Here is a 25542-nt window from a genome sequence, read left to right as displayed (position 1 = left end):
CTTCAAATATTGATTTACCTGAAATTAGAATGAGAGGAAAAAAAAAACCTTTTATTATGCTTATCAATCTTCAAATATGATATACATTTTATTTTGAACTATAAAGCAGTCTTTAGTTATATAAGTACACATAAACTGTGCACAATAGCACTTTGTCGACATTGAGGCGACTTGACACCATTTTTATGACAGTAGGAACCAAAATGCATCAACATTGTTTTGCAAGGGAGGCCTGACATTGAACACAAATGCATTTGTTCATGTCTAGATGTATTCACCTAGGGCTTGACAAAGCCAAGTCGCCATGGCACAAAAAACATTTACATTGGCACCTAAAATTTTTTATGCATGATCACAAATGTTTTGGAATTTATGTCTGTGAATCTTCTAACATTGGGAAGGTCATCAACTGCCGGAAAAGTCAAATGTTTTTATTTTGCACTATTTCCCTTAAAAATGCTTGGCTGCCAAGAAATTTTAGTGACGCTTAAAATGTTTTTCAAGTCCTGTTTCTACCCTAAGATTTCGGTCGTAGACACATGAAGCAAAAAACTGTTTGGCAGGCAGCTTATTTTGTTTTATCACTCTACATTTAGCTTCGCTCTAAAACATCCTTAACAATCTGTTGTAGATTGGGGAACCTTCATTTATATTAACAGAGATTTTACAGTGTCATATGATGTCACTGTAGTTAAAAGGTATGATATTTGTTGTCAAGGGTATTGATTGTTTTATTATTTCCATTCACAAAATTTGCTCATTGGTGAATATGATTGATATTAATTCTTTGAAAAAACTATATAGTTTTTCAGTTAGCAAAAATTCTCAGTTTTTTTTTAATGTCCTCTCTTTCATTTATATAAAGTTAAACCTTGTTATAGCACCAGTCCCGCTTAGTGCCACAAATTTTCAGTGAATTGATATTCCATACATGGACTATAATGTAAAACACCCATTTTAGTGTGAATGTGCTATAATGCCAACTATTGCTTTTATTTATACAAAGTCTGTGAGTCATTTTGCAAGAATTCCCACATTTCCTTTCCCATCATTTTGCTTTTTTTATATAGGAGTTGAAGATTTATCTTTTCATTCCATTGTTATAATCAGTCTGAGCAAATGATTTAAAGAATAGGGACTGGTGTGTGGTCAAAAGGTTTTGACAGTGCTTTACAAAGCCCATTTATATAAAGAGCCAACCTATGCAAAGGAATGGATTTGTTGATAAGGGAAAGTGTACCACACAAACATACTGCACCAGTTTGTTCAAGGTTGCCAAGACAAGTTTTTCAATAGTGCAACAGTGTATGTTTTTACTCATACTGGTCAAGTTTGGAGCAGTACAAAAATTCATCTCTAAATTTTCCCCCTTTGTTTATCTTGTTTTTGCACATTTAAAATGTGCCGTTACATTTATGCAGATCTGAAATAATTTCAGAGGTAAGACAGTATATTTCTGTAATATATAAGTTTGCTATTGAGAAATATTCAAGTGATTGTACAGTGTTTACAATTTTATAAATTTTCTCAATTTAAAATTGAATGCATATAAAATAGGTTATGTTATTCATGGAGCAACATAAATTGGACACTGAGATATAACATTTCGTAACAAACATGTGAAATTATGTAATACAGCCTCTCCGAAATGCTACTCTATGATCCGATATAACGCCAAAATTCTTTGGGACAGATGGTGGCGTTAAATTAGGGTTCGACTGTATTTGTTCCACTAGGGTCGTTGATACAAATGAAATCAGTAAAAATGTGGTGATATAATGTTGAAATATGAATATAATGTTTTAGCGATCTCGCTAAAACTTTCTTTCTCTGCGAAATTTCTTAGTTTCCAAGATGGCCTAAACAGAGAGGGCGCTGATGCCGTTTGGATACCAGTTTAACGATAGGACTGTGTACGCTTAATGCAGCTTTGGTGCCCATAGGCAGCCTAGAGCAAGGGCGTAGCGAGGGGGGGGACTTGGGGGTCTGGTCCCCCCCCCCCCCCGAAATGTGAGAAAATGACAGAATAAAGGGAAAAAGATGGCCAAATCCATTGTTCTGTTACTTTGGTCGTCGTCCCCTGAACGAAATTTCTGGCTACGCCCCTGGCCTAGAGCCACATAGAATATGGAAATAAAGATGTCTTCATTCCGATCCTCACAAGTAGTCGATGGGAGAAAATGTCTTCAAATATTTTCGAAAGATTTTGAAAAAAAAATCTGTCTTTTTGGAAAGATATGAATTAAAAATTCCAAAAACATCCAATGTTTGAAAAATCCAATCCAAAAACATTCGATGTTCCAAAAAAGAAAAAAAATTCAGGAGATATCAACAGGGCCGTCATTTCAACTTTTTTCAGGGGGAGGCAAAGAGCACGTACTAAAGGTACGCATATATATACAGGGTGATCAGCGAATAAGCCCTTATTTCGAAATTAAATATCTCTACAACAAAGATCAATAGAATTATAAATAGAAAATGAAGACTGAACTGATGCTATGGGTGGGTTGAAATACAGAATGTCGCTTAGTATTGTTTTCTTCTAAGAGGCAGATGCATGTAGAGACATGGTGGCATTTTCTATTTCTCCATATCCTCAAGGAGCCAACCAGGGAAATCAGAAGTGTTTCAACCCTGTGGGTGCTCGTCTTCAGTTTTATTTAGGAAATTTTGATTTTGGGAGTGCTCGGGCTATTGCCGCAAATTTCTCAAAGATAAGATCTCTACCGGGGAGGTATACAGTCCCTTAAGGTCACGCACAACAGTTATGCTGGTGTTTTTTTTTTTCCATCTTGTCAGTGTATTTGTGAAACATGTTGAAACATATGTTTTTCCATTTTTGAATCATGCAATATTTCCCTCTTTTAGTAAAGGCTTTGAGGGACATTCAAACGGTATCCAACATGGCGACTTCCAGCGTTGCCCATGAAAGAAACAAATATACTTTTTTTTCTTTTTGATAGAGGCGCTAAATATTTCGAAAATTTTTTGAAGTTCATGTTACCGATCTGTCTATTTTTGCTTTAAAAGAAATGCTCCAATTAAAGCAGCGGAATTTCTTTTATGCAATTTGTGGGCCCATTATTGATTTTAAAGCATCTGTGTGAAAGTGAAACTATAAATTGATGCAGTTGAACATTAAAAAACAATACGAAGACATTAATTTTCATCATTGAGAAGATATAAATAAAAAGTTGAAATCAATGTTATTGTATGGATATCCAACTCAAAAGTAGGTTCGACTAATTATTTTATATTTAATTTTGTGGGCTTCGTATTTCTGAGCGAAATCAGAGAGTTCAAGAGTCAAAAATTCAATTTAATTTTTTTTAATTATTATGGTCGAAAACCCTACTAATTTTCCGCATTTCTACAGTAAAATCGGCAATTTTAACATTGATTTCTATTGGGCCTGTCCCTCAAATTGATGCTGATGATGTCTGCGAAAAGCCTGATAAGTGGTCCGGCGAGAGAACAAAAAGGCAGGCAAGAAAACGCTGGATTACGGAGAGAGTACTGTACTTAATTTGGGGAAGGGAAAAAATCATGATATACTTGCTGGGCGAGCCGTAATAACGAATGTCCATAAGTCCCGTATTTCCCGGGACAATGTCGGTTGCATATTTTGCAAATGCACCGCGATTACGCGATTTTTTCGTAATTTTTTCCACAGCCAATCACGTTGCTTCAGCCTCTACGATAATTTACGCAACTCTACGATATCTTTATTCTCGTATCTGATCGCGGAACAGTGGTGCAAACAAAAAAAGGTAGACATTTCCACTGATCAAGGAAACAGTTATTTTCCGGATATTATGCTGAGGTGAGCTCGGAAAGAAAAGTCATCACGTGTCCGCCGGGACTCGAACCCAGGCCCTCTTGCATACCGGGCAAGCATGCTACCATCTACACCACTGGAGACACATGAATCTGCCTTCCAAATTTCACGCACTGTGTCGTGAGGCGCTGAAGTAGGTATGCAAGAGGGCCTGGGTTCGAGTCCCGGCGGAGACGTAATGACTTTTCTTTCCGAGCTCACCTCAGCATAATATCCGGAAAATAACTGTTTCCTTGATATCTCTGGCTGAGAAAAAAGCCATCTATATCTCTCTATTTCCACTGATGTTTCGCGAGGCATTTCAAATGCGCAATCGCGCTATTTTCAATGTTATAAAAACGATTTTATTTTTCAACCAACAAATTTATGCATTGAAAGCAAACTTAAATATTCAAACAGTTAAAGGACGATAACGACTTCAAATTTCTGAAAAAAGACCTTTTAAATTTTAGTAAAAACTTTCTCCAATTTGTCAATGCATTTTCGATAGTAAATCGACTAAAAATAAACCGATAAATTATAGTATGAAAAAAGATATCGTACATGTTAATAATCGCAAACAACTATGAAATATTTAAACATCTATTTAAATATCAGAACTTCAGAAGAGTTAAGATATGCTAAAAGGAATTACATTTTTTAGAGCATTATTATTGGTCTTGATAATTTTTCTACATATTTTGTGTTGTAATATTTAATTGATTTATTATATACAAACTGAAATATTCAAACAGCTAAAGGGGCGGATCACGAAAATCTGCAAATTTTAGTAAAATATTTCTCCAATTTATCAATTCATTTTTTGATAGCAAATAGACTAAAGAAAAACAGAAAAATTATTGAGAAATTTAATTTTCTGGATGTTAATGCCGAAACTGATATTTGAAAAGAAAAGTGATTTGCCTCCTCCGGAAATCGAACCGGGATCCCCTTGCATACCGGGCAAGCGCGTTAACCAATACACCCGAGACACACTTTGCTAAATTATTGTATAAAAAATATATATTATGCACGTTAATTAGTCGTAAACAGCTATAAAATATTTAAAAATCGGAACTCAGGAAAAGAAAAAAGACGCTAAACTACTTTTTTTATAACATTATTGGTCATAATTTCTTCTGCATAGACCATACGTCCCGTATTTCCCGGGACAGTCTCAGTATTTTCTGTTTTTTTGGTCGTCCCGACTTTTTGGCAAAAGTGTCCCGGTTTTTCCCGTATTTTACACGAAGCCTCCTTGAATTTTTATTCTTTATTGAAGTCAAAGATTGACATTATTTTTCAACTCATAAATTATTTTATGATAATTACAACTATATATGAGAATATTAATCTCCCACATTTGCCTTGGTTAACGTTTTTTTTTTCGTGGAATATATTTTAATCCAATGCAATTTGCAGTAATGCATCATTTCCTGCCATTGTGATTTAATCGTAATTTCAACAATATTTGGCAACTTTGTTTGGTTTTGGCGATAATTGGCAATGTCCCGTATTTGGAATCCCAATGTCCCGTATTTATCTCGAGGAAATATGGTCAGCCTACTTCTGCATGCTTTTGTGATGATTGTGACAACTGATTTACAGTACTTGTATTTTAAAAGTCACCTTATGACTGAAAGCACAATAGATCGTACGATATTAAGGTAGTGGAGATTATCGTAAACCAAGAAGAGACGTGATTGGTTGAAATCATGTAATCGCGGAATAGCGGTGCATTTGCGAAATTAGCAGCCGGGACAAGCTCGCATTTCTGTGCGCCCGTGTAATGTAGAAGGAGCAGTTAAAAGGTGAATTCGGCTCCCCCACTTGTCCAGCGCCCGAGCACCAGTTCCGCCTACTCCTCCCCCAGTTGCATCACTGCTGTACTTGGCTAAAAATTCCTGACCACCAATTTAAACTCTCACGTGCACCTGTAAGCCCCCCCCCCCCTGGGTATGTCTATGCGTAATAAGACTGCGCTGGTAAGTAGGCAAAACAATAATAATTAGGGAAATTATTCCGTTCCCTATAAGGAAGCAAAAAAATAAACTAAAGCAAAAGGGGAAAAAAGAAAGAGTGGGCAACGCGCATTCTTAGAAGAGAGGGTGGGGACTTGGGAAGAAAAACTGTGAGTTCTGAAGAACAACGGTGAGCGATTGATTCACGGTTCATTTCTGACCAATTACAGGCCTTGTAACAGTCAACAATTACAGAACAATCTCCCTAACACCACATGCTAGCAAGTTTCTACTGAAAATTATTCAGAAAAGACTCGAAACCATTATAGTAAGAGAATTAGCAGTGGAGCAAGCAGGTTTCAGAAGAAATAGGGGAACTAGAGCCCAAATTGGCAATATAAGATGGATAATGGAGGCAGCAAAAGAACGTCAAAAGAAGTTATATTATTGTTTCATCGATTATACAAAGGCCTTTGACTGTGTTGATCATGATAAGCTTTGGGATATTCTTGGAACAATAGGAGTGCCTAATCACCTCGTCTGCTTGATCAGAAATTTATATATTAACCAAGAAGCAAGTGTAAGAACAAACTATGGCTTAAATGAATGGTTTGGAATTGAAAAAGCCGGAGTTTGACAAGGATGCATCCTTTCCCCAAACTTATTTACTCTCTATGGAGAATATATAATGAGAGCATCCGATTTAGAGGAATTAGAGGAAGGTGTTAAAATTGGAGGAAGAGTGATCAACAACCTTAGATATGCTGATGCCACAACTCTGATGGCAGAATCTGAAGAGGACCTGAAGAGCATTATATCAAGAGTAAAAACAGAAAATGAGAAGCTTGGACTCTACTTAAATACGGAAAAAAACAAAGATCATGACTGCAGCAGATATTCACAGTTTTCAACTAGATGACGAAAGTTCTGAGCTTGTGGACAGATTTTATTTCCTAGGATCAAGAATTGTAAAAGCGGGAACTTGCACAGAAGAAATAAAAAGACGAGTAGTTCTGGGTATAAAACAGCCATGAAAAAGCTTAATATAATAATGAAAGACAGAAATGTATCAATGAAAACAAAAATTAGAATTATAAATGCGTTGGTCTTTCCTGTCTTTATGTATGGATGTGAGAGCTGGACACTACGGAAAGCAGATAAGAAAATAATTGATTACTTCGAACTTTGGTGCTGGAGGAAGATGCTGAGAATTCCATGGACAGCTAAAAGGACTAACAAATCGGTTATCGAAGAAGTCAAGGTTGACTATTCTCTAGAAGCAACAGTCATTAAACAGAAACTCTCTTACTTTGGCCATGTAATGCGCTCAGAAGGCTCACTAGAAAAAATGGTAATGCTTGGAAGAATGGAGAGAACGAGAGGGAGAGGCAGACCAAGCACCAGATGGATAGAAGTGGTGTTGCAAAGCACTGGAATGAAGCTAGCACAACTGGGACACATAGGCTGATAGACTTGGAATTCTGGGGGGCATGATCATTATTGCTGGGTGGGGCAAGATGATGATGATGTCAATTCATATATACATATTAGATCAGTTGACTCCACCTTTGACGCTGGGGTGCCCCCCACACACCCCCTACCTCCCCGTATCTCCGCCCATGCTGAGACATGCTGTGAATTTTAGACCAGCTTGGAGAGCCATGATCTATAGTCACCAATAGTCGAAATCGACTCAATGGTTCCTAACAACAGTCAACAATTCACGGTTCATTGCTGATCAATTACAGGAGGCCCTTCAACGGGGAACGGTTCATGTGTATTTCCGCCTCTCACAATTCTTTAGTAGCCAATAGGTGCAGGCAGTATGAGCGAAAAGAGCGTATTCCGCTCATGAGCCATCACGGTTCTTTTCACAACGTTTTAGCCGCAGTTCTTTTTTCAAAAACCGTCACTCGCTCGCTCTTTGAAAAGAGCCGCTCTTCTAGACGGTTCATGAGCAGATCGCCCATCTCTAGCTATTTAACTTTCTGCATCAACATCATGCTGTAGAAGTGATTTGTACGTCAATGTTTTTCTTGGAGGAGTCTTCAAATAACAAAATTACAGTTCATCATTTTCCAAATTTGGTAAGAGTAGGCAGAATACTTTGGGTAGATTTCATCAAACTGGATGCAAACATGTGATGATCATGGAATTTGCAAAGATTATCTGCTATCTCATTTCGTGAGTTAGCTAATAACAAACAACTGAAACGATGTTCCTTCGAAAAGTATATTACACATATATGTCAAATTTTCGCGTTGTCCAAATTTTAGGCAAGATGCTATAAATATATATTTTTTTAACTTTTTTTTTTGTAGTAATGCTTTTTAATTTCACCTGCCGTAAATGTCTGTTTCGGTATTTTTTTTATGTTTATTCGTGAAATTTAGAAGTCATATTCAGAAGAACTTAGACATTTTTATCATTCGGAACTTCAGAAGCATTGCTCTTTTTAACCCTCCATCGGGTGCAGGTAAAACAATCGCAAATTTATATCCATTAATTTAAATTTTAGTATTCTAAAAATAAACAAACATGCTTAGATAGCTCGTAAAGATAGGAGACTATTAAGAGAGGCAAAGATCTACTCCCCATGAATGGAGGCGAAAATGAAAACGTTCGAACTGTGCCTGTCAGGCCGGTTGCGCCCAATGGAGGGTTAAGAAACATGTTTATACCCGACTCATTCAAAAATAAATAGGAATTAGTGCCTGAAAGATAGAAAACTTTTGTGGCCATTGAAATGATGACTTTTGATCTGTGCTATACATAAACTCGTGCAAAATTAAGAGAATTTGCACATTTTGTCTATTTTCACAAAGTACTGAACCAGAGTTACAAATAATGCAGCCAAAGAAGTATGCAAGTATTCAGTGCTGGATACGTAAGCAGCATACATGTGCTGTGACCATGGAGGGGATGATAAGTGTATCATCCTCAGACTTCTCGATGGCATTCACTTTTTTTCTCACAAGAGTTGGGTAAATTTTATAAGCTATCGGGTAAAATGAGAGCGTTTTTTTAAAACAAATGTGTCAAACCCCGATAACCCATCCGATCTCTTCTTGGAAGAGTTTTTTGCTGGATGTTCAGATACATTTACGAAATTGACGAGAAAGACGTAGATTTTTTTAAAATCGATTTTCAGATTATCCTGGAAACCCAGCTAATATTTGTGATTGTGCAGTTCAAGATGGTTTAAAATGGTCTTTCAACTTTAAAGTGCAAATGCGAGTCCGTTCTCAAAAAAAAAGAAAAAAACCATATATCACTGCAATGGGCAAAAATTACTATGATCGATTGTCATTGCGTCAAATTCCGATGTTTCCTGAAAAAATTTCATTCAAATCAAATTACTAGTGCTTATTTGGCAACTTCGCCAAACAACAAGTGTGAAATCGCCATTATCTCTAAATAACGAGTGTGAAATTGCCATTGTCACCAAATAACGAGTGTGAAATTGCCATTGTCACCAAATAACGAGTGTTTAATCGCCATTGTCACCTAATAATAAGTGTTATAAATTGGCAAACATTGTGTTGATTCTTCTGCAATTTTCTCCCATTTTGCAGCAATTTTTTTCTGAGTATAACAAGAAGCTAGCATAAATAATGCCCATAAAATTGGAAAAAAAATCAATTGTTTATATTCATCTATCATCAGTTTCTCAAGTCCCATTTGAAACATCAACGGTAGCACTTCCCGAGCACATAACACTGCCTAATTTACTGAAGAACATTCAAGGTTTTGTGGTTTCAAAACCATACTCATTCACTCCTTGTTAACAGGGGTGGCTCGAGGACCAACCCCTGCATGAGGCAGGCACCACTATATAAATGGTGACGAATCCACCGGGGTGAATAAAGAAAATAATTGTTTTATTGTCTTTTATGTGCCGTTTTGATAGTGAATCATGAGCTGAACGATAATTCTTAACTAATTTATTACGGAACAATATTTACAACTGATTCCCGGCATGTTGTCATACCCTTGAAGTGTTGCCACCTTCGTACAACATAATACTGCTTATTTTCTGGTGTTGCCAGATACATAACAATTCTCCCACACTAAAGTAAGAGATAATTAATGATACACACAATCAAAAGTTATACACAAGAATCAAAATTTGAACAATGACAAGTTCAATCTTTGAACTGGTTTTCTGGAGCGAGTTGAGCATCTCAGTTGAGTAGTCTGAGCTGGAGGAAAAATAGTTCTTGTTGGTCGAGGAGTTGCATTTGAAGTTTGCTCTGTTTCAGTAGAAGCATCTACCATAGATGAAGTCTTGTGTTGGCAAATTGCAGGAATCTCTCGTTGACTAACATGATCACTAAAAGTGACATATTTCTTCCGAGGGAAGTGTCTCATAGGAATAGGTAATCGAATAGGAGTTGGAGAAGACGGTTGATTGACTTCACACCGTCGAATCTGTTCAAAATGTCTCTTGATAATGTATCCATCATCTAGTTCAACTAGGTAATGAACACGACCCAATCGTTGAACAACAGTTCCATACTTCCATAGGCTTGAATGAGTGTAATTTCTTGACTGTACTCTATCTCCTTCCTTGAAAAATTTGTCAAAGACTGGCTGTGTTGCATTGTTCTTGTATGACTCAGGAGTTGTAGGTTTGAGGAGATCTATAGCTTTGTTCTGAGATTCTCTCCTAACAATAATTCTGCTGGAGTCTTTCCACATGAAAGAGGTGTAGCTGTGTACCGAAACAGTAGTTTACATAATTTTTCGTGAAGTGTTCCTCGTTCGAATTCCATGCATTTCAGTTTTGTCTTCAGGGTTTGGCAATAACGTTCTGCTTGTCCATTTGTTGAGGGATGACCAGGAGCTATCATTCGTTGTCGAATACCATTTCATTTGCAGAAGTCCATGAATTCTTGTGATTTGAAAATTGAAGCATTATCACTAACGAGAATTTCTGGCAGTCCATGTCGACTGAATATTTCTCGCAGGAAATGAATTGTAATAGCTGAATCTGGAGCTTTCTTCATGTAGTAAATTTCTGGCCATTTAGATTTTGCATTGATGACAAGTAAGAAAAAAATGTCCCATGAAGGGTCCCGCATAGTCCATGTGAACACGTTGCCAATATCTTGTTGGACTTTCCCAATTGTGCACTGGAGCTTTCTGGGGGTTTTTCTTGACATCACAACAGTTCTTGCAACTTTTCACTAGACTTTCTATGTCAGAGTCAATATTCTTCCAATAGCAGTAATTTCGAGCAAGTGCTTTCAACTTCACAATTCCGCAATGAGTTTAGTGTAGTTCTTGCAGGATGGTTGGTTGAAGTGTCTTAGGTATTATTACACTCTGTCCACAAAGTAGAATTCCTTCTTGTAATGTTATTTCTGGGTCATATAAAGTTCCTTCCATCACATTTTTCTTTAGTTCACGAAGATCATCATCCAATTCTGTTTCTTTTCGGATTTCTTCAGAAGTAATTGTGTCTGTGGATATGTGTCTAATCACTGATGCTTGCAGGAGTATTGACTGGTACATCTGTCAGTGGTAAGGGACTTCTCGACAAATAGTCTACATTTGCATGTTCAGATGATTTTATATGTTTGATGTCCTAGTCGAAGTTGGAAAGGAAATGTGCATACCGCAACATTCTTGTAGCTGACAATGCTGGAAGTTTTTTCTCTGGATGCAAGAAAGTCATCATTGGTTTATTGTCCACTACCAATGTGAATTTTTGACCGAAGATGTAATCATAGAACTTTCTGCATGCCCAATATACAGCTGTAGCTTCTCGATCGAGTTGGCTGTAATTTTTCTCTGCAGCTGTTAGTGATCTTGAAGCGAATGCAATTGGACGTTCACTTCCATCAGGCATAATATGCCAGATAGACCATGTGGACTAGCATCAGTAGCCAAAGTTACTGGAAGTTCTGGAGTAAATGGTATGAGGACTTGGTCACTAGCAATTTCAGACTTGATTTTTATCCATGCTGCTTCACAATCAGCTGTCCAGTTGAACGGAATACTTTTCCTGAGAAGATTATTTAGTGGGTGAAGTAACCTTAATGAATTTCGAGTAATTCATAACTAAGTCCAAAAATTGTCTCAATTGGTCAACATTTTTTGGTCTGGGTGTTTCTTGAATAGCTTGAATCTTAGCTGGAGATTTGTTCAGTCCTTTGGAAGTTATATGTCCGAGGTATTCTACACTTTTTTCAAAAAATTTACATTTGTTGATATTTACATGCAAATTATATTTTCGTAATTTATTTAGAACATTCAGCAAGTGTGTTGTGCATTCCTCATAAGTCTTGCCTTGTATAATTAAATCATCAAAATATGCAGTTACTCCATCTAAATCTTGAACAAACTGATCCATGAAAGAATGAAATTCGTTTGGTGCTGATTTAATACCAAAAAACAATCTTTTTGCCAAATAAGTACCTCGATGTGTAGAGATCGTTTGAACTTTTTTTGCACTGTCTTCATCGACTACTAAATGCAAATATGCTTTGTGGATGTCCAAGGTGCAGAAATATGATCCACCTCGTAGCTTGTTGAATATATCTTCAATCTTGGGTATTGGCATCATGAAGTTGATTGTTTACAGTCACCTTGTAATCAGCACAAAGTCTTACAGAACCATCAGATTTTGGCACGATGACAAGTGGAGTTCCCCATTCTGAATGATCCACTTTTTCTATGATCCCTTGATCACACAAGTTATCCAGTTCTTTTTCACGCAAAGCATATGGTACTGGACATGGTTTAACAAACACTGGTTTGGCATCTTTCCGCAATTTCAGGGAGCATATATAATCTGGAATCTTGCCCACTGTTTGTTCAAAAACGTCAGAGTATTCGTTGACAATACTAGGAACAGATCTTTTTACAGCACACACAGGTATATTCTTGACACTTGTGGTATCATGAATGTCATTTATGTTGATATCCAACTTACGCATCCAATTTCGACCAAGGATAGGTTCTCTCTTCAAATTGACAAGGTATAATTCTTCTTCACTGGATTCAGCATTGTAGCATACAGTCACTTTGGTGTATCCGATGGGTTTGAAAATTTCACCTGTGTAACTTCGGAAAAATAAATTTGTTTTCAGGATTGGAAGATTTAGGTTTAAGCACCTGTAGTCACTTATGTTCATGATGCTCACACGACTACCAGAGTCACATTCGAAACGACAATTTTTCCCATTTAATTGAATGACTGCACATATTCTATCGTCTTTTTCAGCAATGTTAGTGCATATGTGAACAATTTGGCTTACTTGAAAGTGATCTGGATTTTCCACATATTGAACACTATTTCCTTCAGATCCGATTTTATTTTTCCGTTTCAGAAGCTCTGTATTGCATACTCTACTGATATGACCTTTTTTGAAACAAATCTGGCATGAGAGCTTGTGTTTTACTCGACACCATCTGACCACCAAGTATCTGCACCATCTCTCCATGATGCACTAAAAACTCTAGATTTGATACGTCACTTCCTACACAGTCAGGAAAAAGCCGAACAATCACGGTATAAACTGAATAGTATAGAAAAATTTTTGTTTTCTCTTCAGAAAGAAAAACAAGCAAACGTACTTGATTATTTTTCATGAGGTAAATTTTTTTATACGTTCTGATTCTATTTTGAAGCAATCCCAAATTAAAATTAATTGAATTACCATTTTATTTAATACAATCGTTAGAATGTAAATAATTACATACACAAAAACTATCAACAAAAATTTAGAGTGAAACCCTGCTAACTCGACATCTGCTTAAGTCGAGATGTTTGTCGATACTTTTGGGGTGTTGAGTTACAGAGAGTCCACTGTTTGAATTGACATCGTCATGCCCCCCCCCCCAGACTTTTAAGTCTATCTCCTCCTATGTCAGCAGGCCATGTTCTGTGTAGGAGGAGGAGGTATCTGTGAATCAAATAATTCATTTCTAAAAACATGTTCTACCCAAAGCTTAATTAAAAAAATAATTAATTTACCAGCTTACAACTAGGTTCTTTTACTTTCATTGTCTGCTAGTAGGAAAAGCTTGTAAAGAAGTTCATTAACTCTGAGAATTTAACATATGGAATTTTAAAAATGTAATAAATCTAAAACAAATATACAATCGATCCTGCTTACAATGTTCCCATTTAGAATGTTTTAATACAACTTATTTTGTTGTCCCAACTCAAAGTAATTCTCATTAAGATTTCCCGTTTAAAGTATTTTCCCACTTACAATATTTTTTATGATAGCTTTTTTGAAAAACGTTATAAGTAGGATCCACTGTAATTAAAAGTTGAGCACACACATTTATATATTTACTAATAAATCAAACTATAAATTCCTGTCTAATTGATTTTCCATTTCGTTATAAAAACCTTAGCTATTTCCACAATATCTTGTGATTAAATTTAAAGCAAATGAGCTTCTGACACTTCTGATTCCCTATTCATATAAATCCTTGAAAAGCAATTTCCTGATAGAATGATTTTCTTTTCCCTCCTTGATGGTCCACCACTCTGATCTGTCTTAACTGTCATATATTTTCACACCTGAATATGGGAGCTATATCAGATTCGTATTGGTGAAACTTAACAGTGTGCTTATGTGTGCCCAGCTTGTGGCGTGTTTTATGTTCAGTAGGTGGTGCCATCTATCTAGGGCAGCAACTAAATACTTTTTAAAACAGGGCAAGCATGCATTTTGGCACCCCCATGTAATGTAGAAAAAACAGATATAAAGGGTGAATTTGGCATCCCCTCTAGTCCAGAGCCTGGGGCACCAGACCCACCTGCTCCCCCCCCCCCCCTTGTTGAGGCCCTGTATCTATCCTTTAAATTGGTAATGGGTGGATTTGAAATTTAATGTATACATATTTGTGTTGTAGGTCTGTGTAATCTTTGTGGTATAACTAAAGTTTTTTTTCAAAGGAATAGCCAACTCAAAGTTGGAAAACCTGAAACAATCGTAATTTTAGCTGATTATCACTTTCACAATCGCGGGTTCCAAACCTGGATTTTCACCAAAGGCAAAATGGGGGGGATGGGTTATGGGGGCCTGTGTCTCACCCCCCTCCCCACGAAGACCAAAAATTAAAAATATTTTTGTAGAAAATTAAAATATTGGAAAAAAATACATTCTTATACTATCTGTTAATTTGAAATTGTTTTTGAGTGTTAGTAACCCAAACTTTCTGGGAAGAATTAAATCCTTTTTGCCCCCCTCCGAAAGCCGATTCTGCGTACACACCCATAATTTTCACAATACAAAACGGAGACTACCGCATAGCAGCTAGATGACAAAACTGGATATTCTAGGTAGAGTTTTTACAGATTTGGTTTTTTTCTCAACGATCTCAAAAAAATTTTTACAATTTGAACAGAAGTCGCAATCTTTTAAGATTTTTAAAAAAAATGTGCATTTGCAATCTTGTAAGAACAAGGCTAATTTACACTGTATAGAGACTGTCTTTGGTGTATAACCAGAGGGGAGAAAACCTGCAGGGGAATAGAAACTCAGAAATTTTAAAATTCGGCACACTGTCCTTCATTTAGGGGGACAACCAGATATCCATCTTATTCTTCAACAACCCACATGTATATCAGTACAGTAAAATTCCTCATTTGTATTTCAGAGTAGTGAAACTACTTTTTCAAGGTTGCACGATCATGATATACAGTGGAATGAAAGAAAAGAAAAAAAGGAAGAGTTTGGAAGGGTTTTTCTCTCTATTTTTTCCTTCTGGGAACTAGGAAAGAACTCTTCCTGGGGTATGCACATGAACCAAATTTTTTTGCATCCTTTTCTGAAATTTCGGGTATTTGGCGCATTATAGTGTGTCATTGCCATCTCTGTAGTATTAATTATCAGTTTTTTCTTTCATGATATTGCTGTATTTTGGTTATATTTTAAATCCATATTTTTATGGGCATCTTTTTCAGCCACCTCATATAATGCTGGTAATAATTTTGCCTGTTGTGGCCTTGAGTATTTGAGAATTAACCACACATTTGATATATTTCTGTTAAGTAAGTTGCCCATGAAATGTGAGTTTTGAGTGAAACATTGATCTTATCATATTTGTTTCAGTTTTAATTCAGTAAATTTTTAAAATGGTATAACTTGTGTTTCTTATGAAATGAATATAACTCAGCATACCTATATGCATGTATGTATTGAATGATTATCAATTAGAATAGGCAAATATTGTTTCTTACTAAAAAAAGTTCTTGCAATTTCTAGGTGCATAGTTTGGTGTCAAAAATTTCTAGGACCAAGCTGTTTGTTTGATCCTCAGATGAAAAGGTAAATGAATTTAGCATGAGTAGATTAGAGGGAAATTTCTTTGGAGGGATAAAATAATCAAATGTAACACTTGGTAGGTAAAGGAATTTTTGTGAATGAATTCAAATTTATAAATAAAACTTGAAAATTATTGGATAAATGTACTTGATTGATAGGCTTATACAGTGTACCTCAGCTAACAAGCACCTCAACTTACACAGCCAACAAAGACTTTTGTTGCAGTTTTTCAGCCTCTGCTAACGAATATGGTTTGGCTAACAAATGTTTTTGTTGATATGGATGCACACTATATAGGATTGTTGGATGTATCAATTTATAACACTGGTCAACAAAAAAAAATTTTTTTTTTTTGGTGCCTGGGATTTTAGAACGGATTTTAGCTATATTTGGGTTGCTGAATCTAAATATGAAATCAGTTTTTCTCTATCAGCTCTACATTTTTAGATAATTTCACTTATCTATCAATGTTATTTTCTATTCAATTCTTTCAAGTATGAGTGTCGTAAAATTTATACAAGGATTGGTTCTTGTATATTTGACCCATTGTCAGTCTTATTTTTATAACAATTGAATTAAAATAATATTTATGAAATAATAATATATTATTTTATAAATAAATGCTATTACTTTAATCCAATTGTTATAAAAAGAAGACTAATACTATTTCAAGCGGACGGCAGCAATATGTAGGATTTAACTTTCTTATGAACCGTCTGCCGTCCAGTTAGTTCCAGAAAAACCCGATAGATGGAATTACCTATCCTGTATCTGAAGTTACCTTCAAAACTTCAACTGCAGTTGAGATTAGTTTGTGAGTTCGCGCCGTGCAGATAGGTCGATGTTGGTGTCGCTTGAAATGTCTGTTTAGTAAAGAGTTGTTATAAAGTTAACCTATAACGTAGATTGATGTTTTTGTGTTGTTGAATAGAAATAAAATGAGTTCAAGTAGAAGAAGCTGTGTACATCATCCTGATGTCTTTTGCTACATATGTGAAGAATACACGTTTCCGGAAAACAGAAAATCTGTTAGTGACTTTGTAAAGAGAACTTATCTTGGATATTTTGGTGTTAGGCTTGGTGATCAGGATAAAACCTGGGCACCGCATCGGGTCTGTAAAACTTGTACAGAGCATTTACGACAGTGGACTACCGGAAAAAGGAAATGTCTGAAATTCGGCGTACCAATGGTTTGGAGAGAACCCAAAAATCACTTCGATGACTGTTATTTCTGCCTAGTAAATATTACTGGAATCAATCGAAAGAACCGTAACAAGTGGACTTATCCTGATTTAGTCTCTGCAAGGTGCCCGATTTCTCACTCAGAAGAAGTGCCAATTCCAACGTTTCACCAGCTACCAGAGCTCTGTGAGGACGAGTATTGTCCCTCTGATCAGCCTTCAGATACCACTGAAGGTGACAGTGATTATGAGGAGATATCATCAATTCCCCAACGTTTCAACCAAGATGAGCTAAATGACCTCGTCAGAGATCTCAACTTGTCGAAAGAAGCTTCTGAAGTACTGGCTTCTAGGTTGAAGGATAAAAATTTATTTGAACCAGAAACCAAAATTACATTTTATCGTACAAGAGAGAAAGATCTGCTACCCTTCTTCTCTCAAGAAGAAAATATTGTATTTTGTCACGATATTAGAGGTCTCCTGGGAAAAATGGGTCTTCCAGAATATTTTCCGGATGATTGGTGCCTATTTATTGACAGTTCTAAACAAAGTTTCAAAAGGGGTTCTTCTACATAATGGGAACAAATATGGTTCAATACCAATTGCTCACTCAACAAAAATGAAAGAAGAATACGATACCATAGCTTTGGTTTTGAAGAACATAGAGTATCATGAACATCAATGAGTGATTTGTGTAGACTTAAAAATGGTAAACTTTCTCCTTGGACAGCAAAGTGGCTACACCAAATATCCTTGCTTCTTGTGCCTCTGGGATAGCAGAGACAAAACACATCACTGGGTTAGAAAAAAGTGGCCTAGGAGAGAAAACATGGACATTGGGGAAAAGAATATCATTAATAACCCCTTAGTTGCACGAGAGAAAATCATCTTTCCTCCACTGCATATTAAACTAGGTCTTATGAAGCAGTTTGTAAAGAATGGATCATGCTTTACATATATAGAGGACATAGCTGCCAACTTTTGAAAATGAAAATTCGGGAGATTTTCGCGCAAACCCGTATTTTATGCTAAAACCACTCCCTAATAAATACAATAGGGATTTTTCCAAATAAAATAGGGATTGTCCATAAGGTTTTCGCGGCCATCATTTGATAAAAATTGTTTTTTCGGGTTCGAAGACCGTCGTCCATTTGAGTTTGTTCTCAACGTTTCCCCAACACTAGTGGTTGGCATCATCAGGAGAATTGATAAACTGGATCAAAGTCAAGTTTTCCGGAGTCTCAGGTTGTATTTATACACATAAGTGGCTTGAACTACACTATTGTTTTGCAATTGGTCAGTTGATTCTATGGCTGGCAGTGTATTGTAAACAGTTGTTATGCTGGTAGAACCTGATTAGCCGAGAGATGTGGAGTTATCTGATTGGCTGTTGTCATCATTCTGTTGCTGGACCTTGAAGGGGAAGGTTCTTGTTCTTCTGAGAGCTGGTGTCCAGCTGGACAATCAGGTTCTACCAGCATAACAACTGTTTACAATACGCTGCCAGCCATAGAATCAACTGACCAATCGCAAAACAATAGTGTAGTTCAAGCCACTTATGTGCATAAATACAACCTGAGACTCCGGAAAACTTGACTTTGATCCAGTTTATCAATTCTCCTGATGATGCCAACCACTAGTGTTGAGGAAACGTTGAGAACAAACTCAAACGGACGACGGTCTTCGAACCCGAAAAAACAATTTTTATCAAAATAGGGATTTTCCAAACATAAAAGTTAAAGCGTAGGGAATAAAATCCCTACTGAAGTCAAATTAAAATAGGGATTTTACACACATGGAAGTTAAACCCTTGGGAATAAAATTCCTACGCAAAAAACAAGTGAAATTGGAGGCCAAAACTTCAATGATGTAAATATAAATATTGTGCTCAATCAGAAACGCTGTGAACAAACATTCTGCGCGAATGACCCCAAAATCATCGGAAGATGAAGGAAAACACCGTCAATTTTTGAAGAACACTGACTTTTTGTGACACTTGCTCGATGTTTTTTTTTTAATTTCACATGAGTGATGATGGCAGTTTTTCCATGCCCGATGTTTATGTCCGTAACACAACTTGTACAAAAAGGAAAAATAGGCCCTCTTCTGGAACGTTTGATGAAAGGAAATTCATCGGAATAAGTATCTTTAAAATTGATTAAATATGTTTTTGCTTATCATTATTCATGCTTTGTTATATCGCACGTACGTAACTTCAACAAAAGAAATTTTGACCATATACCTTTGACCGTCACTAGAATCTTCGATTATTATCCAGGACTATTGGCTGCTAAGCCATTTCCCTGCACGATAAGACAAACAACTTTCTTGTTACCATCAGAGGGTTTGTAAAACTTCCTTAAAAAGGGAATTTCGCCATTTACGACGTGTGACGTCATTTCGAAAGGGAAAAAAAAGAGGCTTCATGCCCCACAAGAAATTCCTTAGGGATTGTTTTCATAAGCGGTGATTTTTTTTAATGAAGTAGGTAATTTTTAGGGACAATTAGGGATTTTTGGGATTTTCGTAAAAATTCGGGAGATTTAAGAACTTTTCGGGAGGTCGAGCGATGAAGCTAAAATTCGGGAGATTCCCGAAAAATTCGGGAGACTTGGTAGCTATGAGAGGAGAAAATGCCTCAGTTGAGTACGGAAAAAATTAAAGCAGGAATATTTGATGGCCCACAAATAAGACAACTGATTAAAGACCCTGCCTTCGTACATTCGATGAATGAGGTTGAGAGAAAAGCCTGGACTTTTGCAGTTATCAGAAATTTTCTGGGCAAACGCAAAGCTGAAAACTATGTTGTACTAGTAAACGAGATGCTTAATAGTTTCAGATCCCTTGGGTGTAACATGAGCATTAAGGTGCACTATTTATACAACCACTTAGACCATTTTCCTGATAATTTACATAATTATAAGTGAGGAACAAGGTGAAAGATTTCACCAGGATATTAAAATTATGGAGGAACGCTACCAAGGGAGATGAGATAGCCATATGATGGCAGACTGCTGGTCTTTAAAACGGGATTGTGCCAAAATACATTCAAGAATGTCACGGAAAAGAAGTTTCCGAAGTGTTCAGTGAGTAATTGGCTTAATTGATGACTTTTCTCTTTCTTTAAATACAATAATATTTGTATAATAGAATAAAAATTCCGTATTTAGTTTGTTTGTTTAATCCATTGATTTCATTTAAAATAGTGTAATGTATAGTTCACTAAAATGTTATATCTTAAAAACTCGAGCTGCTAGGCAAAAACTAATACTATATTTGAATTCAGGACATCAAATTCATATGAAATCACCTCAAAAAACCTTGGCACCAAAACCACTGTTGACCAGTGTAATAAACTACCAATGTAAGGTCCCACATCAAAAATCCCGATTTTGATTTTGAACACAGCTATGTATAATTAATTCTGATGTCTAAAATTGCTATGTCGATTTAGCGAATGTGCCTGCACAATGTATCTGGAAAATTTGATGTCCTTACATAAGGTTGAAATTCATGTTGATTTAGCGAACAAGATTTTTTGTATCTGATGTAGACATGAGCATGCATGGCAAAACAAATTTTGTAAACAAGTGCGCATGCTTGAATGCCAACATTGCTTTCTGTTAGCGAGCAAGGAGGAAAGAAGGATCAGTTCCAAATTATAGGAAAAATCCTTAATGTTTGGTATAGGATACTGATCAGGCTTTGTAATAGAATTTAATCGTCTAAAATCTCCACAAACTCTCTATTCAACAGTCTTTTTTAAAACCATATGAAGAGGGCTAGCCCATGGGCTATTATATGGCTTACAAATTCCCATTTTGACAAGTTTAGCGAATTCAGCTTCAGCAGTCTTTAATTTTGCTGGGGAAAGCCTACAAGCGACTGCATGAATAGAAGGTCCGGAAGTTTCAAAATAATGTTGAATGCATACATTTAAAATCCGAATTTGAACTAGTCAGTTTGGGAAATTCATGTGAAATTTATTTCCATTTTCAAATGTTAGCAACATCACCCTTAACCCAACGGACCTCTTACTGTATCCATTTTTATACAAAATTTTCTTGTTTTTAAGGTCAATTATGATACCAAATTTAGACAAGAAATCGGCCCCCAATATAGGCTTTGATACATCGGCAACATTATAATTCCATGTTAAAATTTTGAAAAAACCCAAAATGAGCTTTAATTCTTTGCTGCCAAAGGTTTTAATTGCTGATCCATTGGCAGCTGTGAGTTCAAAACGAGTCATCTAATTTCTTTCATTTTGGGAAATTAAACTTACTGGTATTGCAAATTTACTAGCACACCCATGTCAACAAGAAATCGAAAACCGGACACTTTATCGCAAATAACAAGACAACTTAATTTATTGCTCTCTTCACTCTGTGCCTGAAGTGAGAGCAAATTTATTTTTTTGAAAACGAGCACGGTGTTATGCATTGATGTGTTTTATCTGCATATTTAGCATGGTAAAAACACAATTTATCGCTTTTGGCATTTTTAAAATTGCCAGCAGATTTAGGCTGTTTAAAGCCAATTACATTGCCAAGCTAATTTTCAATCCGGGCTACTTACTTAAAAAGCTCATTTATTTGAGATTGAAAATTTGTATTTTTCCCACGATCTGTTAACATAGAATTAATTTCAGGCTGATAACCAGTGACATTTGCTATTCGATCAGTCATTTTGGCCAACTTTGATATGTAGATCATCATTACTAACAGATAAAATCTGTTGAAAGGTAATGGGCAAATTATTTAACCACAATGTTTTAAGTAACTGATCTGGCAATTCAAGGGCGTAGCGAGGGAGGGGGGACTTAGGGGTCTGGTCCCCCCAAAATGTGTGAAAATGATCAAAAAAAGGGAAAAAGATGACCAAATCTATTGTTCTATCACTTTGGTTCCCCCCCCCCTGAACGAAATTTCTGGCTACGCCCCTGTGGCATATGACCATTTGCTCTTCTTCTTCTCATCTCGCAAAGTAAGCGAGAGGGTTTTTTATTCCTCATTTGAATACCTTGAAGCAACGTTTTAAGCTTATTGCATTCAGCTTCAGTATACTGGCTCAACAAGCCTTCTTTGATAGCCTTATACCCATTCCAAGGAAACAAGGATATCACGAATTAGCTAAAGTTCTTCGCTATCCAACGCGGCAATTAGACAATGATATTTAGTACTTTCAGAAGTTATACTCAAAGTTACAAATTGAGATTTAATTTGCTTGAACCATAATTCAAGCCTAGCCTTCCAAAACGCCCTGTATAGGATCGGAAACAGAATTTATGCTGCTGAAACCAATATCAAGGGGAGGGAACCATGAACAACCCAATATATATTGGAACAGCAGGCACTGACAATCAAAAGTTCCAATTTTCAATCACAGTTTTTGAACTGAACCTGCACCTCTCATTTTCCCCACAAGTTTTATTGAATTTTTTTTGAAAATCCGTCAATTTCACGGAAGCATGAGACACTTTGGGTCTGTTAGAGCCAAACAAAGAAAAGTATCGAACAAAATAATGGAATAGTATGATCCCGAATCCAGTTCCACCAATAATTTTTTACGTCCGTTTACACAAATATTTTGTTTGAGAGAATTAATTATGAATTACTTTTATTTACTTTTATTTAATAATAATTATAAAAATATATATATATATTGTTGTTATTATTATTATTATTCGGAGGAACTATATCAACATCATTTAATTTTTTGAAACTTTGTTTTTGAAATTTACGAGAACTCCGATTTTTTTTACGACATACCTTTTCAATGTGACCTTTGATCCAGCACGATCTACAAATTATGTTTCTGAAACGACAAACAGTGCAATCATGCATTTCGTAGCAAACAAAACAAGCCTTTTTTGAATTTTGAAATTTACCCCGTTTTTCCTGCATTTCCACCTTATCCACAAAACCTGCATTGCAACCATCAGTGCCCATTTGGGAATGCATCTGTTGAGCTTGGGATGAGACTGACTCATGGCCAAGGCCCTAGACACAGCAGTCTCAAGAGTCAATTCCGATTTGGCTAACAACTGCTTCTGAATAGCCCCATGCGCAAGCCCACAAACGAATTGATCACGCAATCTCTCTGCCAGGGTGGCGCCAAAATCGCAATTCCCGGCAGCGTATAAACAAATACTACTTTCCTAGCAACATTATAGAAATTTTATGCATCGTGATTAGTCGAAGTTAGTGATGTGCCATTATGTCACTCATAGTGAAATACTTGGCAAAATTCAAATTTGGCAAAGTTGAGTGGGGTTTTTTTTCTCTATCATTTTATTTTTGCACATGGTTTCAAGTGGTTTTTTCGATTCCTCAAATTTCATTGTTTTATTTTATTAATTTCAAAAAGGCTTAAATTATATTATTAATATTAATTATATTTAGAGATATGTAAATTTTTCAACAAAAAAAAGTTTTAAAATCAGAAATTTCACATTTATTCACAATAAGGAATTCCAAATGAAAAAATTTCACATTCGTTCACAAAAAAAGAAAAAAAAAACTCTTGAATAAAACAGTTCAAATCAAAAATTTCGCAATTGAAAAAAAGCCGGCCATATTACTGTAAAGTGTTAAAGTACTTGATTGAAATCTAACATTATAGTACAGTCGAATCCCCTGTTATAACAAACTTCAAGAGACCAGAAAAATCCCTTTGCTATAATGAAATTTCATTATAAAGAAATTCCAGGTTTTTGCATTGTTCCTATGTATACTTATCTGGGGATTAGAAAAGTGTTTATCAAAACGAGATTTTCGCTGCAACAGTATTTGTTAAAACGGGATTCGACTGTAATATCTCTACTTTCCCCCTAATTTAACCTTATTTTTCAAATGTTTTTATATCGTCTTTTTTCAAAATTCCAAAAAGTTGCTTATACAGTCTAGTTCACTTATAACATAACCCATATGTAGCACAAACCGTAGATATAATATAGGTTGTGTAATCCTTAAAATTTGTCCCATTCATACCAGACCAGACCTAATTTGAACGTTTCTGTCGGTTCCTAAAGCCTTTGCAGGCTGTCTTCCGACGTACAAATTGCCTGGGATTGGCATATGAATTAAAAGACAAGTTGTGCTTGTGTGTCAGTGTAACGTATTGTAATCGTTACTTGCCGGTTCTTTAATATTTTTCCCCCAGTAACCATTGAGTGGATGACAACAATGAAATAGACAAATGTTTTGATTGAACTATAAACATTTATTCAATTATATGTTAAACTATTAATGTTACGTTTTATCAACAATTATCGCAGTTAGGCTTTTCTCTCAATGTTACAATGAAACAACAAAAGGGATCGATCTCACTGCCATGTCCAGATTTTCACTTGTTAGACACTCCCAGGTGCCTACCTCACAGCCAAAGACTCCCCGGTACCAGCTTCAGTCGGGTTTGGTGTCTTCAAACGCTTGTTGAGACCAGAGTTCAGCCGCTGCACATAGAACTGGAGGCGAAGGTTCGCGGGTAGCCGGTCTGGCCACTAACCAATCCACTGGATCACGACGACTTTGAAATCTCACGTGAAGTCAAGCGATGAGACGGGTTAAGTGCCAAGGCACACTTCTACAATTATAACTTCATTGCATTCATGAGACGATCTAGTTCACACCATAACAGGGCGTGACGCCTTAGTGATTAAGTAACCGAATCGGTCGTAAGTAAGGTAGTAAGCAGTGAAGCACATCTCTAACTGGCTTTTATATAGTAGCATTCCCATAATGCCTCACGGAAGAACCAATCACAACATTGAAGGAATGGCATTAGCTTGTATCTAATTTACATAATTTCATGAGAGAAAAGGAAATATTGTAAACATTCTAATATTGAATCTGGCAACCAAATATAACAAATTGGAGATCTGGCCAGGATCCACAACTTTTAGGCCTATTGCACATTGTATAAACTCATGACATTATAAACCGTGAGATGGTCCTAGGAACCACCGACGGCATGGAGGTAAAATATATTGCACATTTATATAACACTTTGCTGAACATTTATATTTTATTGCACTAATATATTGCACAATTAAAATAGAGTTTGGCGATGACGACTCGACGTGGCCTCCACCGACGAACTACGGGAACCCCCTCAGAGGGAAAGAGAAAGTAACTAGACGAGCTATTGGGATCTCTGACATGGATGTAAAGCGGAATTTATATGGGACATTGGCAGCCCGACCTCTGGCCCCGTTCTCGCCCGACGGCTAGGAGACCCCACCCCCCGACTGTCAGACTAAGCGAACTAACTGACCTGAACCGGAATGT

General features: G+C 36.3%; 1 protein-coding gene across 5 annotated transcripts in view; it reads left to right on the top strand.

Annotated features, from left to right (window-relative positions):
• The first annotated feature begins 7704 nt into the window (after positions 1–7704).
• The window catches only part of LOC149080261 (dymeclin), a 29693-nt gene continuing 11855 nt past the window's right edge, over positions 7705–25542 (top strand). Inside the window, exons 1-3 of one of the 5 annotated variants that reach the window (XM_089239364.1) lie at positions 7756–7865; positions 13116–13380; positions 16011–16073. Coding sequence is in view for 1 of the 5 variants with exons in the window: in XM_089239361.1 (XP_089095487.1) it covers positions 7806–7865 (60 nt within the window). In the remaining 4 variants the exon portion in view is untranslated. Of the gene's footprint in view, positions 8055–13115; positions 13381–16010; positions 16151–25542 lie in introns of all 5 variants that reach the window. The other 4 variants (XM_089239362.1, XM_089239365.1, XM_089239363.1 and 1 more) reach the window with 4 other exon arrangements.

The sequence above is a fragment of the Pholcus phalangioides genome, unplaced genomic scaffold (assembly GCF_987345545.1).
Source record: "Pholcus phalangioides strain wild (caught in Gottingen) unplaced genomic scaffold, Ppha-v1.0 ptg000011l_1, whole genome shotgun sequence".
In the NCBI taxonomy this organism is placed as follows: domain Eukaryota; kingdom Metazoa; phylum Arthropoda; class Arachnida; order Araneae; family Pholcidae; genus Pholcus; species Pholcus phalangioides.
Note: the sequence above shows the minus strand (reverse complement) of the source record. Positions and strands in the feature narration are given on the sequence as shown.